The 13,420-nt window shown below is 34.4% G+C and overlaps 1 protein-coding gene across 18 annotated transcripts in view; it reads right to left on the reverse strand.

The window, feature by feature from the left end:
- Window positions 1–13,420, reverse strand: part of Khdrbs2 (KH RNA binding domain containing, signal transduction associated 2) — a 587,319-nt gene that overhangs the window by 41,621 nt on the left and 532,278 nt on the right. For 15 of the 18 annotated variants that reach the window (XR_009225735.1, XR_009225745.1, XR_009225744.1 and 12 more), the window contains exons 9-10: window positions 9,289–9,463; window positions 7,284–7,346 (exon numbers count right to left, since the gene is read on the reverse strand). Coding sequence is in view for 1 of the 18 variants with exons in the window: in XM_046432600.2 (XP_046288556.1) it covers window positions 9,366–9,463 (98 nt within the window). In the remaining 17 variants the exon portion in view is untranslated. Of the gene's footprint in view, window positions 1–7,283; window positions 7,347–8,637; window positions 9,464–13,420 lie in introns of those variants that run through there. The other 3 variants (XR_009225748.1, XR_009225747.1, XM_046432600.2) reach the window with 2 other exon arrangements.

Genomic DNA, 13,420 nt, shown 5'->3' on the forward strand with positions numbered 1-13,420 from the left:
GATAATAGGAATATTTTATGTATTAAATTTTTATTTACACATTTGATACATACCATGAAGATGCCTTACAGTTAAAATTTTCAGACAAGGAAAATAAGTTGAAAGGTATTTTGTGTGTGTGTGTGTGTGTGTGTGTGTGTGGAGGGTACTCGGGATTGAACCTAGGGGTGCTATACCACTGAATTCTATACACATTCCTTTTATTTTTTGCCCCTCCTGCCCTCTGACTTGTGATTCTTCTGCCTCAGCTCCCTGAGTTGTTACAAGTACAGGTGTGCCCACTCATCAGGTTTCTAAAAGTAATTTTGCTCACCCCCTAGAGCATGCCCTGTAGGTTGTTTTCATAGTCTATTAATGCAGCATTAATACAAATGCATATCAACCTGACAGAAGTGTGTTTAATCTTATTTGTTCACAAAGAAACAAAAAATCAACTCCCTTCTGAACATGAAAACTATGTATCTACATGCCAGCATCTTATTTAAAATAAATAAATAAATGTTAAATTAAAAGTTTTTATTTAAAATATTTATTTAAAATAAACAAAAATCATAAAAAAATATCAAATGAAGGAATGAAGGAGAGGAAACCCAAGGAACTATATATCAACTCTGAGAGACTTTTGAGTTTTAGAATGCACATCCATTTCTGTAATCATAAAAAAGGAGACAACTGAAAACAAAAACGGAACCCCTCCAAAACATATTTACAATGTTCAATTTCAATTCTTCCCTATCATAAGATAATAATTTTTGTGCCTGAATGATTGCTCACTATAAATAAGAGTTTTTAATTAGTTAAACCAACTCATAATTTCTTAGAAGTTATCAAGTAATTGAAAGAATCCAGAGAAATTTTTCAGATGAATGTGATAATGTCGATTTCAAAAATTATTGCCCAAATGGCTGAAAAAATGTTCAACATCACTGATAATAAAGAAAAGGCAAATCAAAACTACAAGGAGATATCATCTTACACCAGTAGGAATGACTATACTCAAAATGTCTGAAGACAACAAGAGTTGGAGAGGATATGCAGAAAAGGGAACACTTGTATACTGTTGGTAAAAGTCTAAATTATTACAGTTATTATGGGAAACACTATGGAAATTACTCAGAAACCTAAAAATAAAACTACCATGTGGTCCAGCAATCCTGTTACAGTGTATATACTGAATGGAAAAACAAACAAACAAACAAACAAGTATCTCATAGAGACATCTGCCCTCCCATGTTCACTGTGGCACTATTCACAATGGAAATAACTTAAGTGTCCCATCAGCTGATGAAGGAAATATGGTACATATACACAATGGAGTACTATTCAGCCATTAAAAGAATGAGCTCCTGTAATTTGCAACAATGTGGATGTAACTAGAGATCATTATGTTAAGTGAAATAAGTAAAGCACAGAATGACAATTACCAAATGATCCTCACTCATATGAGAATCTAAAAAACGTTGATCTCATAGATGTTGAGAGTAGAATGGTAGTTATCAGAGGCTAAGAAGAGAAGGAAGGAGTGATGGAGAAAGGTTGATTAGGTACTGTGTTAATCAGCCTTGCATCCTATGATCAAAATACCCAACAAGAACAACTTAGAGGAGTAAAAGGTTTCTTTGGCTCAGAGTTTCAGTCTATGGTCAGCCAACTCCTTTTCTCTGAAGTGAGGCAGAACATCATGGTTGAAAGGCATGGTGAGTGAAAGCTACTCAACTCAGAGTGGCCAGGGAGTAAAAAGAGAATGGGAATAGCCAGGGATATGATATGTAATTCCCAAGAAAGTTTCCATGTGACCAAGTTCCTCAGCCAGGCCCCAATTGCCTACAGTTACCACCCAGTAATTCATCCAAGTAATTAACCCATCCAATGGATTAATCTGCTGATTAGGTCACAGCTCTCATAATCTAATAATTTCACCTCCTGCATCAACAGGAGATTTTTTGGGACACTGAACATCCAAATTATAAAAGGTACTAAGTTGCAGTTGGATAGGAGCAAATTCCGGTGTGCTATTATTGCATGGTAGGGTAACCACAGATAACAATAATATATCGTACATTTCAAAATGCTAGAAGAAAGGATTTTGAATGTTTCACAATAATTAAATGATAAACGAGGAGATAGATAATTAACCTGATTTAAACATTACACAATGTATACATATGTCAAAATATCAGATAACATCTTATTAATATGCATGATTTTTATGTTTTATCAATTAAAATAAATTTTAGTTATGAAAGAAAATAAATAAAAATCAGCAAAGGATCTGTATATACCTTTCTCCCAAGTAGAAAAATTCAGCTTTTCTCTTTGTCCTCTTATCTCCCTATGTGCTGGTGGGAAAATGGAAGGAGCTACTAGGAAGCGGGAGTGGGAATGGGCATGATAGTATCAGAGAACTTCAAAGATGTCCTGGTGTCAATAGAGGCAGACTATGAGGTTAGAAGATAGGAAATATGGTGTACCTGCATAAGGTAGACAGACGATTCCTTCCAATAGAACTCATGCCAGGAGACCTGTGTCTAGTGGAGAATTGTCTCCAGAAAAGTTTTAAGAATAGGATCCACTGTCTCCAAATTTTTCTTGGAAATAAATAATTCATGATATACCACCATACAGTATGAAACATGGTAGGTCAGAAACTTAAAATCAGCATTCAGCAACTAGATGTCAAGTTTTAAGTGGCTCATTCTATTATTTGTGTGTGTGTGTGTATGTGTGTGCGCGCGCGTGTGCGTGTGCACGTTCAGGCAACTTCTACTTTGCTCTCAATTCTGCTCAGAATTAAGTATAAAAGAATGAGATACAAAATGGCTTTTAAGTAGAGTGACCTGTTTTCTCCCAATGCAAATAATCTTTTGAGTACAAATTAACATATTCTACATAAAGAAAATGGGAAATTAATCTTCATGATGGATGTGGAAGACTGGTGGTAACTGTTGGTCAAAATAAAAAGCTATTTTGTTATAACTCATGTATTTAATAGGAAACCAGAATTTCCAGACTAATGTTACATATTATATTGGCAACAGGAAATAGTTTCTTTAAAAAAATATTTAACATTGGCTGGTACTTTCACTTGTGTTCCCAACACACGACAGCATGGCTTTCTGTCTTGAAACTGACCCTCATTCTTTAAAGTAGAGTTCTGATCTATGGATTGAAGAACACAGACTGAAATTGCTTTCATGCTTATTTAATCATGTGAATATTTTTGAAAAAAATGTCAAAATTGAATTTAGATTATAAATGAATTCATTTGTTCTACAAAAGACCATAGTCATGCTTTGTGACAAATGTGGAAAACTTTAATCTATATGTTTTATGATGGAATCAGAAAGTTTGAAAGAAAAACAAATTTGAAGAGAGAGCAAAGTAAAGATGGAGTTCAGGATTAAAAATTAATCAATATTTTTAAGTGAAAATTCATTCAATTGCTACAGAATAGAAATTGTTTTAAGGCCTGGAATTTCCATTTTTTTTAAACAAATTTACTCAAAGTTGGGAACCTCCATACAATTTGGAAGGTATGTGGCTTATCTTTATTTTAAGTGCTTTGCTACACATTAGCAGTGTGAGATTGCTTCCCCTTGTAGAATGAGGTTAACTACATTTCCTCTGCATGTTTGCTTCAAGAATTACAGGTGCTTCATGTAAGTTCTATGTCAAAATTCTAAGTACCTTGCCTGGCATGTATGCTCAAAAATAGAAGGTACCACAGTGATGATGATGATAATGATGATGATGATGGTGAAGGCTATACCTCCATGCCAAACATAAATTGTATAATCAACTTAGTAAACTGCCATAGAATTATATATTTCCAATCCTTTAACTGCATTTATTTTCAGTAAAAACTAAACCTTCTCATGGAATCTGCTAAGCAGCACACAGACAGTTTTTCAGTAGCAGGTCCCTTCGTGCAGACACTTGAAACTGAGTACTGAGCCACCTCATAGTGCCCATTCAGCCTGCTGATCACTATTCTGTACTCCCTTTAAAATGAAAGAACTAACTCCTACAAACTTCTATATTACTTGAACAAGAGACACAGAGATAGAGAATTCCATGGTTAAAGGGTTGCATTTCTGAAGGGCATATGTGGTTTTCTAAACACCAGACTATATATTTTAAGATGAACAATTAAAGGAACAAAAATAATTTACTTTTAAGCAATTCCCAAGAATCTTACACATGTCATTCTCTGCTGACTTTATTTAAAAACTGTTAGTGCTTTGATTGTTATCAAGCCAAATGGTCTTTGTTCCATAATAAACCAAAAGTGAAAATTATCTAAATACTACAAGACCTAAACGTACTACCTAGGTTCTTTGTGTAGTGCCCATGCCAGCTACCTTTGATGTTTAGTGAGTTTCCAGTGGTTATACAGGACCAAGGCTTACAGCATTATCTGAAAGAATGTGTGAAGCATGCATACAGAAACTTCAAAATACATTTAGATAGAACACCATTATTTAAAAGCTTTCATGTGCCATGCAATTTTATATCACTTGCATGAAGTGAGTGTCAGACATTATATATATATATATATATATATATATATATATATATATATATATATATATATATATAATGTGTGTGTGTGTATAATTCTATATAATTCTATATATTTCTGTGAGGTTTTCTGCCTCTCCAGGTAAGACATTAAAATGTTTACTATCTTTGGAAGACTTCACTTTCAAATTCATGAGAGTAGACATGATGTCATAATGGGATCTAAGTGGAACACAGCATCGTTTTCTGATATGGACAAGAGGAGGTATCTTCTTGGCGATGCACATGTTGACCTGTTAGGACCACTTGTCGAATGTTTTCCATTTTCATTGAGGAAAATTCTCATTCCGTAGTGCCAGAGGAACTCATATATTCATTTCCTTATTATTTTAAGATTCAGCTAAGCTCTACATATGACTCTGCTACATATACATTATTTTATTTTTTCTATACCATAGCTTCACTTCAAACTCAAGTCCCCATTATCCAGGTAGAAAACAGAAAATATAAATGATTTTAGTTAATTCAGATTAATTTAGGTCAGGAGTTTCTCTGTCCACTCAGGGTCTTATTTTTCTACCTGTCTTTTTCCTGAATGTAATTTATATTCTGCAAGTATTGGTGGCAGGAAGCATATGGCTATATTGCTGTGCCCTCTGATATGTCTGCATCCTAATTAGCTTTGGTTCATGCCCATGTTACTGTACCCTTGCTGCCTTTCTGCGGGTGTGGAAGGGGGACTATCTCCTGTTTACTCTAGCTAGGACAGGGAAAAATTCTATAGTTATATCTAAAGACTCACTGTAGTTTGGGAGAATTCTATGAGATTTTCTGCCTCTCCAGGAACCAATTGAGACACATGACGTGTGTTCTAAACCAATCTGAGTTTATTTATAGAATAAATGACATGCTTTATGACCCATATTCAAGGCTACATTAATATCTTAGATACTGCTGTCTCTTGAGCTCTCCTTTCAACCTGGATAGTATTTATTTTGCAAATGAATGAAATATGGTAGATGGGAGTCTTTTAAATCTACTGTTTAACACACAAACTTTATGTCCAAAGTCCATCAGGATTTTGAAACTCAAAATCCTTATATTTTGAGCTTTAAAAACAATTTTCTCTTCTCTTGTTCAGCATTGGTGCTTCTGCTGTGATGACCCTGCCATGAATTTATGCATGCAAAGATCTCGGAGCAGTGAGAGAGCCACAAGTTCACAAGACCATAGCAACCATCAAATCATTACAATGAACAACAATGAAAAACATACAGACTGATATGTCAGAAGAATAACAAACTATGGTGGAATTTTCTTTCACTTTACCAAATCAAAACTCTTGATTAAAGAGGACAAAGAAGAATATGTAATAGGCAGGATACCTGAACTAAAGATTCTTTCTCCCTTTGCTTTATATAAACAGAAACTTTTTAAATAGTCAAATTAGATTTAGAACAGCATTGATAAGTAAATTTCAAATTTTCTCTCTCTGGAACTTTTGATCTTTGATTCTGCAGATAGAGGACCTTCAGTTGAAGCTCAGATGAGGAGGTAGTTAGTAATTATGAAAGTGACTAGATGTGAGGTTTACCTTGTCTGCTTGGGACACTTTGCTTCTGAATAGTTCTCATTCTTTACTGCAGACTTCCAGTAGCTTCCTATTACTTTTCTCCCATAGAATTTGAACAATTTGACAGTCTAACCAGAACCTGACTTCAACCTGCCTTTCCAGGTGTGCTTTCTCAGCTTATCTCATGAATGGGAACCTCCATGCTCACTGACCTTCCACTCTCCTATCAAAAGCTTCTTGAATTTTTCCAGCTCCCTGAATTAAGACAGCCTTTTCCCTTCCCAGGAGATCTCCCTTCCTCATCCTTCAGCAGGGCAAATTACTCTTTTCATTCCAGTTCCTCTTAATGGCTCCTTCAGTCTCCTTCCTTCCCCATCACTAGCAATCTCCAGGCTCCCCATAGCTCTCTTCAGCACTTCCTTAAGGCTGACATGGATTATGGATATTTCTGTAGCAAAAGACCCAGAGGGAGAAAACTGGAGTTTTTAACCTTGTTTTGAACATTGCATCAGGTCATTTTGGTTCTCTTAGCATCAGGCCAGCCTGAGGATGTCTGAACTATCCTTGCACCATTTTCAGCTGGAAGTTGGTTGGTTGAAGTTTTCAGCTCATATGTACATAAATCAAGTCTCGATTTCCAACAGTGCTTGGTACTCAGTAACTATTTTCTAAATCAAATAGAACGGCAGATGAAAAATAAGGAGTGTGTTGATCAATCCCATGGGGCCAATGTGGGAATAAGGATGATGTGTAAATATTCTGGTTGATTCTCCAGATGGGATGTAGTCATGGGGCACCTTTTCCCTTCCCTTTATCTTACCCAGTGGTTGGGATTTCCTTCTTTTATGTCTGCAGAGTGAAAGTTTTAATTCTCTTTTAGTATGATTAAGGAGAGGCACAATATAGGACAGCAAGTTCACAGTGAAGAAAAGGGCTGAAGATTAATCACTAATTCACATTTTATTTGACGAGTTTTGAATAAACTCAGAAAGCCTTGCCAGGTAAAAGCCAAATCAGATCTTTATTTCAAAGATAAAAAGAACACAGTTCCTTGGCAGCAGTCTAAGCTCTTCTAGTCTTTCAACAAGTGGCACTTGGTGTTTTAACTCACTGCTAAGGCTTCAGGTTGCATTACGCTGTCATGCTACTAAAGACTATGGACTTTAAAAAAGAAAAAAAATTAGCTTACCTCCACATCCTTGTTAGCCCATCACATCTGCTATTCAATTATGTGTTCCTTGCTTGTGGGTACCTGGAAGAGTGAGAAAGAATAGAAAAAGAAAACTTAAATATTACTCAACTGCATTTTGTGAAAGGCAAATATTTACAATTTTAATTGATGACAAACACACACTTCATAAAACTATTAGCATGCAACTCCAGCTGCAAAAACTGAACAGCGATATGCCTAAGCTGGTTAGCAGCAAAAAAGTAAACCAATCACATCGACAAAAAGCCACCATAAACAAAAAAACTATATTGAAAAGATCAACGGTTTTGGCATTCATCCCTACCATCAAGTCTTTCGCTTTCTTTTTTGTTTTCCATCAAAATTTAGCTTACTTTTGAAGTTAGCAAGAGTTGCATTACTATTATTGTTAATTTTAGTTCTGTTTATTACCTTGAGGGTTATATATTGTAAAATAATTTTGGTGCCTCTAGTTAATGTTAATTAGTTGTTTTAATAGCCTATAGACCTATTTGTTATGTTTTTGTAGGTTTACTTTTTTAACTATCAGGAACTTAATAACTGAGAATATTTAACATTACTGTTGCATAGGCAAAATTACAGAGTTACTATTAGTGTTACCTGTTTAACGTTTAGTCATCCTTTGAGTCCTGCGACATATTTCCTTAATAATCATCAGCCATCAAGTCTGATAGTCTCAAAAGAAATATCAGCCCTCTAAACTGCCTTCAAGGGCGGTGATATTTAGCACTGAAAATTACAAATAAAGTTTTTGAGGTTGAATAGCAACAACTGGCCAGTGACACTGATGATTTGTTTGTCAAAACAAACTGTTATCAACTACGCAAATGAAGTCCACGCACTCCTTTGAGTGAAAACAATAAAGTGAATCTACGCAATGCTTACATGTTGGATGGGATATTTAATGTGCGGGGAAACTCAAAGGTTGAAGAACTAGGCATTTAGACAGTGGTAAGTGGTAATCTTACCTCTTTATACTCCATTACTCTTTCTCACGAGAGACATGCTAATGCAAACAAGTCAATCAGAATTTGTGTTTAGCAAGATAAAGCTTAGAGGATAGTTTAAAATCCATTTATTATTCTAAATCCATTTTTTTCCATTAACATGTTATACATTAGTGTTTACTAACCATGATTCATGTAACAGTTTAGTTTGTTAACTTTTAAATTATTTAACAACCATAAGTTATTAATACATTTTAAAGTATTACACAAATATCTTAAAACAGGCTTGGGTTCATTTTTGTAATTTTTAAATAGAAAACATTTTAGGCATCTCTTGAAGAAGAAATAAAGCAGGCATTTAAAGCTAGAAAACAAGTAATTCCAAATTTAGTTTTTACAAAAGTTTTCAGCTTTATTGACAAATTATGGCAAACATATTTGACAAATTGTGGTTTCCTATTTAGAGAAGCTTACACATGGAACTTTATGTGTGTTTTTTTTTCTTTTTTAACAAATACAGGTTAAAACACTGAACAAATTCAGTTAGCTACATACATACAGTAGCTGCTTGTTTTCAACCCCATTAAAACAGCATTTAAAATTAAATTTACAAACTTAATATCGAACATCTTTATCTAACTAACAGATATTAAAAGACAGGTTAAAACATCTTATCTACAACTTTATTATCAGCTAGTTCAAAAATCATATTACAGTCTTTTAGCAACCCTAAACAAAATTTCTGCTAGTTGGTTGAGACTCAAAATCTGTCAACAGATTCATGCTCTTTCTTAAAAAATAAAAGAAAAAAAAAGAAAAAAAAAGATTACACACAACAATGAAAAACAACCAAGAGAATATCATCCTACTGAATGGTTTATAAACTATGCTTGCCAATATCTTTTTCAATTTGTTTTGTAAAATAATACTAGTGTCAATGCCACGACAACAGTATAGAGGGAAATACAAGAAATATATGGGAGTAATTATGAGCAGTTATCCCTAGAATAGAAAAACAAACAAAAAAGGACTATTACTTGTCTTGTTGCTGTTTATGTGGAGACCACAGGCTATGAATTGTCTTTTGAGGTGAGGTCACAGGTGAGGAGGACCTTCAATATCTACCATAGGGGTGTTCCCTGTATCCCCCTCTGGCTGACCTTGGCGGTGGTGCCTTTAAGCTGGAGCGGGTTGTGGCCCATTCTTCTGGTGCTATGAACAAGAGAAAGACAGTAACACACACATGATTTCACAGTTAACAACAACAAAAAAGGTAACTTAAGACACAATTAGCAAACCAAGAAAAAGAGATTAAAAAGTCTCACCACTGAAAGCTAAAGCCGCACACACACACACACACACACACATACACTTGTATTATTTATTTTTTAAATATTATTTATAATTTTTTTCCACTTGGAATTAAACTTTCCTAGCTTTTCTCAGAGAATGGAAACTAAAGTCCTTGAATAACTGCACATTTATTATGTTTTAGATTTTAATGCTGCAAAATAGAAAGAGGAGTATCAGTGCAATCCATTCCTCACTTAATCTTCGAATACAGACTTCAAAAATAAATTGGATATAGTGAAGTAATGTTTTCTTAGGCCTTGATTAACTTGAGAATCTACTAAGAATTTTATACAAACAAAACCCAAAATAATTAATGCCTATTCTCTGTCCTATAAACCACCTAATTAGGAAACTTTCTAGGGCGGAATCTACAGTTTGGTATTTTTCCTCTGCTCCCTGGGTGATTCTCAGGTGATCCAGAATTGAGATTCATTGTGCAGACAAAGTGAGAAATGAACAGCATATGCTGCAGAGAAAGTTTTAGGTATCAAAATAAGTAAAGAAAAAGAATTATCACATCAAATTTTCCAAGTAAAGAACTCAGAAAGTACAGAGGTATGTGATACAGGAGGAAAACACATTTGTCTGTTAAAATGCATTTCCATTATCCTCAATGTTATGGAACATATACCCAAACCAAGAAAAAAACATTATTTTGTGTATAATAGAATATAGCTATTGTAAGGTCTCTGTTCCTAGATTCTGGCCCTCCTCCAAAGGAGCTTAATATCAAACTCATAGTGACATTTATGTTATTCCAAAAGCTATATTATCTGCATCTTTCAATCAGTTCTGCACAGAGAACAGATTTTATGCATAGATCTTTGGTGGAATGAAGTGGACATAAAGGTAACTAGAAAGATAGAGATATATTGGCACCAATAGTTGATACAAAGAGTGAAAAGAATGGAAATATCAAATGGAAACTTCCAGAAGACCAAGGACAACTGATATAGGACATTTGTCCCTGGAAAGTTCAATTGCTACTAAAAATTTGCTCAAAAAGATTGCTAAATGGGATGAGAAAAAAATTAATTATATTTATAAGCAAAGGGAAATAAATGCAAATATAGAAAAATAATGGCAAATCTATCAAGGTTGGAAAAAATTGTACTTAGTAGATATATATTAGGTTTCTGAGGATATTCTTTTTCAAGACATTGTTATTACAAATGACAACTAATGATAAATGAATAATTATCTTTTTCACTACTTAAGGTACATACTTAGGTTTATTTCAGTATGTGATAGAATATAAAATAGGAGTGAGAAAATAAATAAGTAGGAGAAATGTTGCCGTTGCTCAGAATAATGTTTACCTAGATCAGGGGTTGACCAACTATGGTATCTGAGCCAAACTTGGCCAGATGCCTGATATTATACACAAAATTTTTACTGGAATGTAGGCATTTTTATTTATATAATATTATCTGTGGGTGTTTGCATGGTGGAAAGTTAGAGTTGAGTCACTGTGACAGAGATTAGACTGCTACATAGCTTCAAACATTTATACTATAGGCTTTTAGAGAAAAGGCTTACATACTCCTGCTCTAGTCCATGTTGTATTTTCTGGAGAGAGAATATGGACATAGATCTTTCTGATATGCTCTCTTGAGGACAGGAATTTAGGAATTTACTGCCAAGCTGCCTGATTTCTCAACATGGATATTTGGGAAAGAATTCCATGTGTTACATCATTGGAATTAAATAAAAATGTCTATGGTTTACTAGAGAGGAAAGCAGAATTTGATGGCAAGCTTGAAAGTACTTTCTTAGCCTTCTGTAAAATGAGCAATTGATCACTCCATATCTGTGAGATACTTGAGAATATGCTAATTTTCTTACCTTCCATACTAAAATATACTCCCCATTTATTATAATTTTTTTTAAACAAATGGAATGTAACACTCCTTGCTGATTGTTGTATTGTTAGAGATCTAGGAATTGTACTGTGTGTGTGCATAGGGTGGGGGTAGGGGTGCATTTCAGAACTGAGACAATAAACATTTAAACTATTCCCCAGAAACAGAAATCCTGAGCCCTTTCTCAGATTCTCAAAGTTTCTGGTAAATATTCCTGCAAAATAACTGAACAGAGCAGAGGACATGAAATGCCTGCCACATCTCACCCCCAGAGGACCTATGTGTTTAAGAACTTAGTGGCTTGGCTTCACTTGACTTCAATGAAAGCTGTGGGGCAGCTAATTGATGAGCAGAAATTCTTCATTTCCTAACTGTAGGAAGTATGATTGCTCACTGCTGTATCCATATAGCCTGGAATAAAAGTCATGTCTATTAAGGGTTGACTGCCATGAAAATCTGCATGAACAAAAGGAGGAATAAGTGAATAAATGTGGGAACTATGGGGCAAAATGAGCTTTCTCTAAGAAAAACCTGAAGAAAACAGCAACAAGCTGAAGTAAGCTGACATTAACTTTAAAAGCAGTATGACTAGATATCTTTTAGATTTGTTATACTCAGATTTCTTACCCAAAAGAGTTTTTCAGCTACCAGAAGTATTTTACTACTGAATTCAATGAAATAATCACAACAGAAACTCACTACAAAAAAGTGCAAAAGAATTACATTCTATTGCACAAAAATGTCCCCCTTTGTAGTTCTCCATTTGTATATAAACCAGTACTATTTTTTTCCCTCCTTGCTCGAGGCTAGGGAAGTGAGATATTCTGTTAACTTATAAAAATTGTAACTAGGAAGACAAAAAAGAAGTTAAAATGTACTCCTCACAGACAAAGGGGAGTTTTAAAATTTCCAAGATTCCTCACAATCAGCAAGAGAAACCAAGGGTTTATTTCACTTAATTCAGATTTTTCTGTTGTTTACATGTTCTCAATAACAGTGGTGAGCAAAGATTAGGAAAAGTCTTTATTTCTTTTTGTGCCAAATGTTCTTCATGTATATATTTGCAAACATCAGAATGTTTACAGAGAAGCACTCCTTACAATTGCTGTACAGTGTAATCCAGTTTCTCTCAGTGAAGCTAGGCTCTCTACCACAGGGCTTGGAGAGTGCTGGCTCAATGAATATTTTTTTCCAATGTCATCTGCCAATCTGCCTTGCTTATCAGCCATGTGTAGGCTCCTGGATTTCTTTCCTGCAGTTATCAGACATGAAAGATAAACTTAGGAAGCCAAAGGGAGTCTAACCTAAGCAACCGTGGAACCATCATCATGGAAAAGACCCAGATATACAGAGACAAATGCTTTTAAGGTTCCTCATAGTGAAGGGTCTCTGAAATATAAAGTTATAAAGGCCCAAGAATGAACTTATAATTTATCTGTCCTCTTGAGATTCTACTATTTAGGAGATGAGTATATTTAAAGTATTTTAGGACTTCCTACAAGTTTTGGATTCCTGGACAATCGTTTCTAGTCCTGTGATGTTGTCTAGGGTGTCATTTCAAAATAAATAATTGCATACTGAAGTAAGATCCTTCAGTAAAATGATAAAGGAACTAAGATGCTCTCAGTATCAAGATCATTGTCATATGAGAAGTGCTAGCCAGACTATGAATGTAAATTGAGAATATAAATTACTCCTCAGAGTACATGCTAAATAACTATCTTCTCAATTGAGTTTGTTGGAATGGATTAGAGAATTGTGGCTTGAGAAATTGCAAAATTGGGACATGAGGAAACAAAGCTTTAGAGTCTCTTTCAAATTTCCACCATTTCTTGGCTTCCCAATTCATATTTCAAGATACCATGTAGTGTACAAAATATAAAATACCTTCATATTTATTATATAAATAACAAAGTATCATTAAATATTTCTGTCTTTTTCTTTTTCTTTGCTG

The sequence above is a fragment of the Marmota monax genome, unplaced genomic scaffold, assembly GCF_021218885.2.
Source record: "Marmota monax isolate L192 unplaced genomic scaffold, Marmota_monax_Labrador192_F-V1.1 WCK01_AAM20220418_F8-fsc00116, whole genome shotgun sequence".
Taxonomy (NCBI): Eukaryota; Metazoa; Chordata; class Mammalia; order Rodentia; family Sciuridae; genus Marmota; species Marmota monax.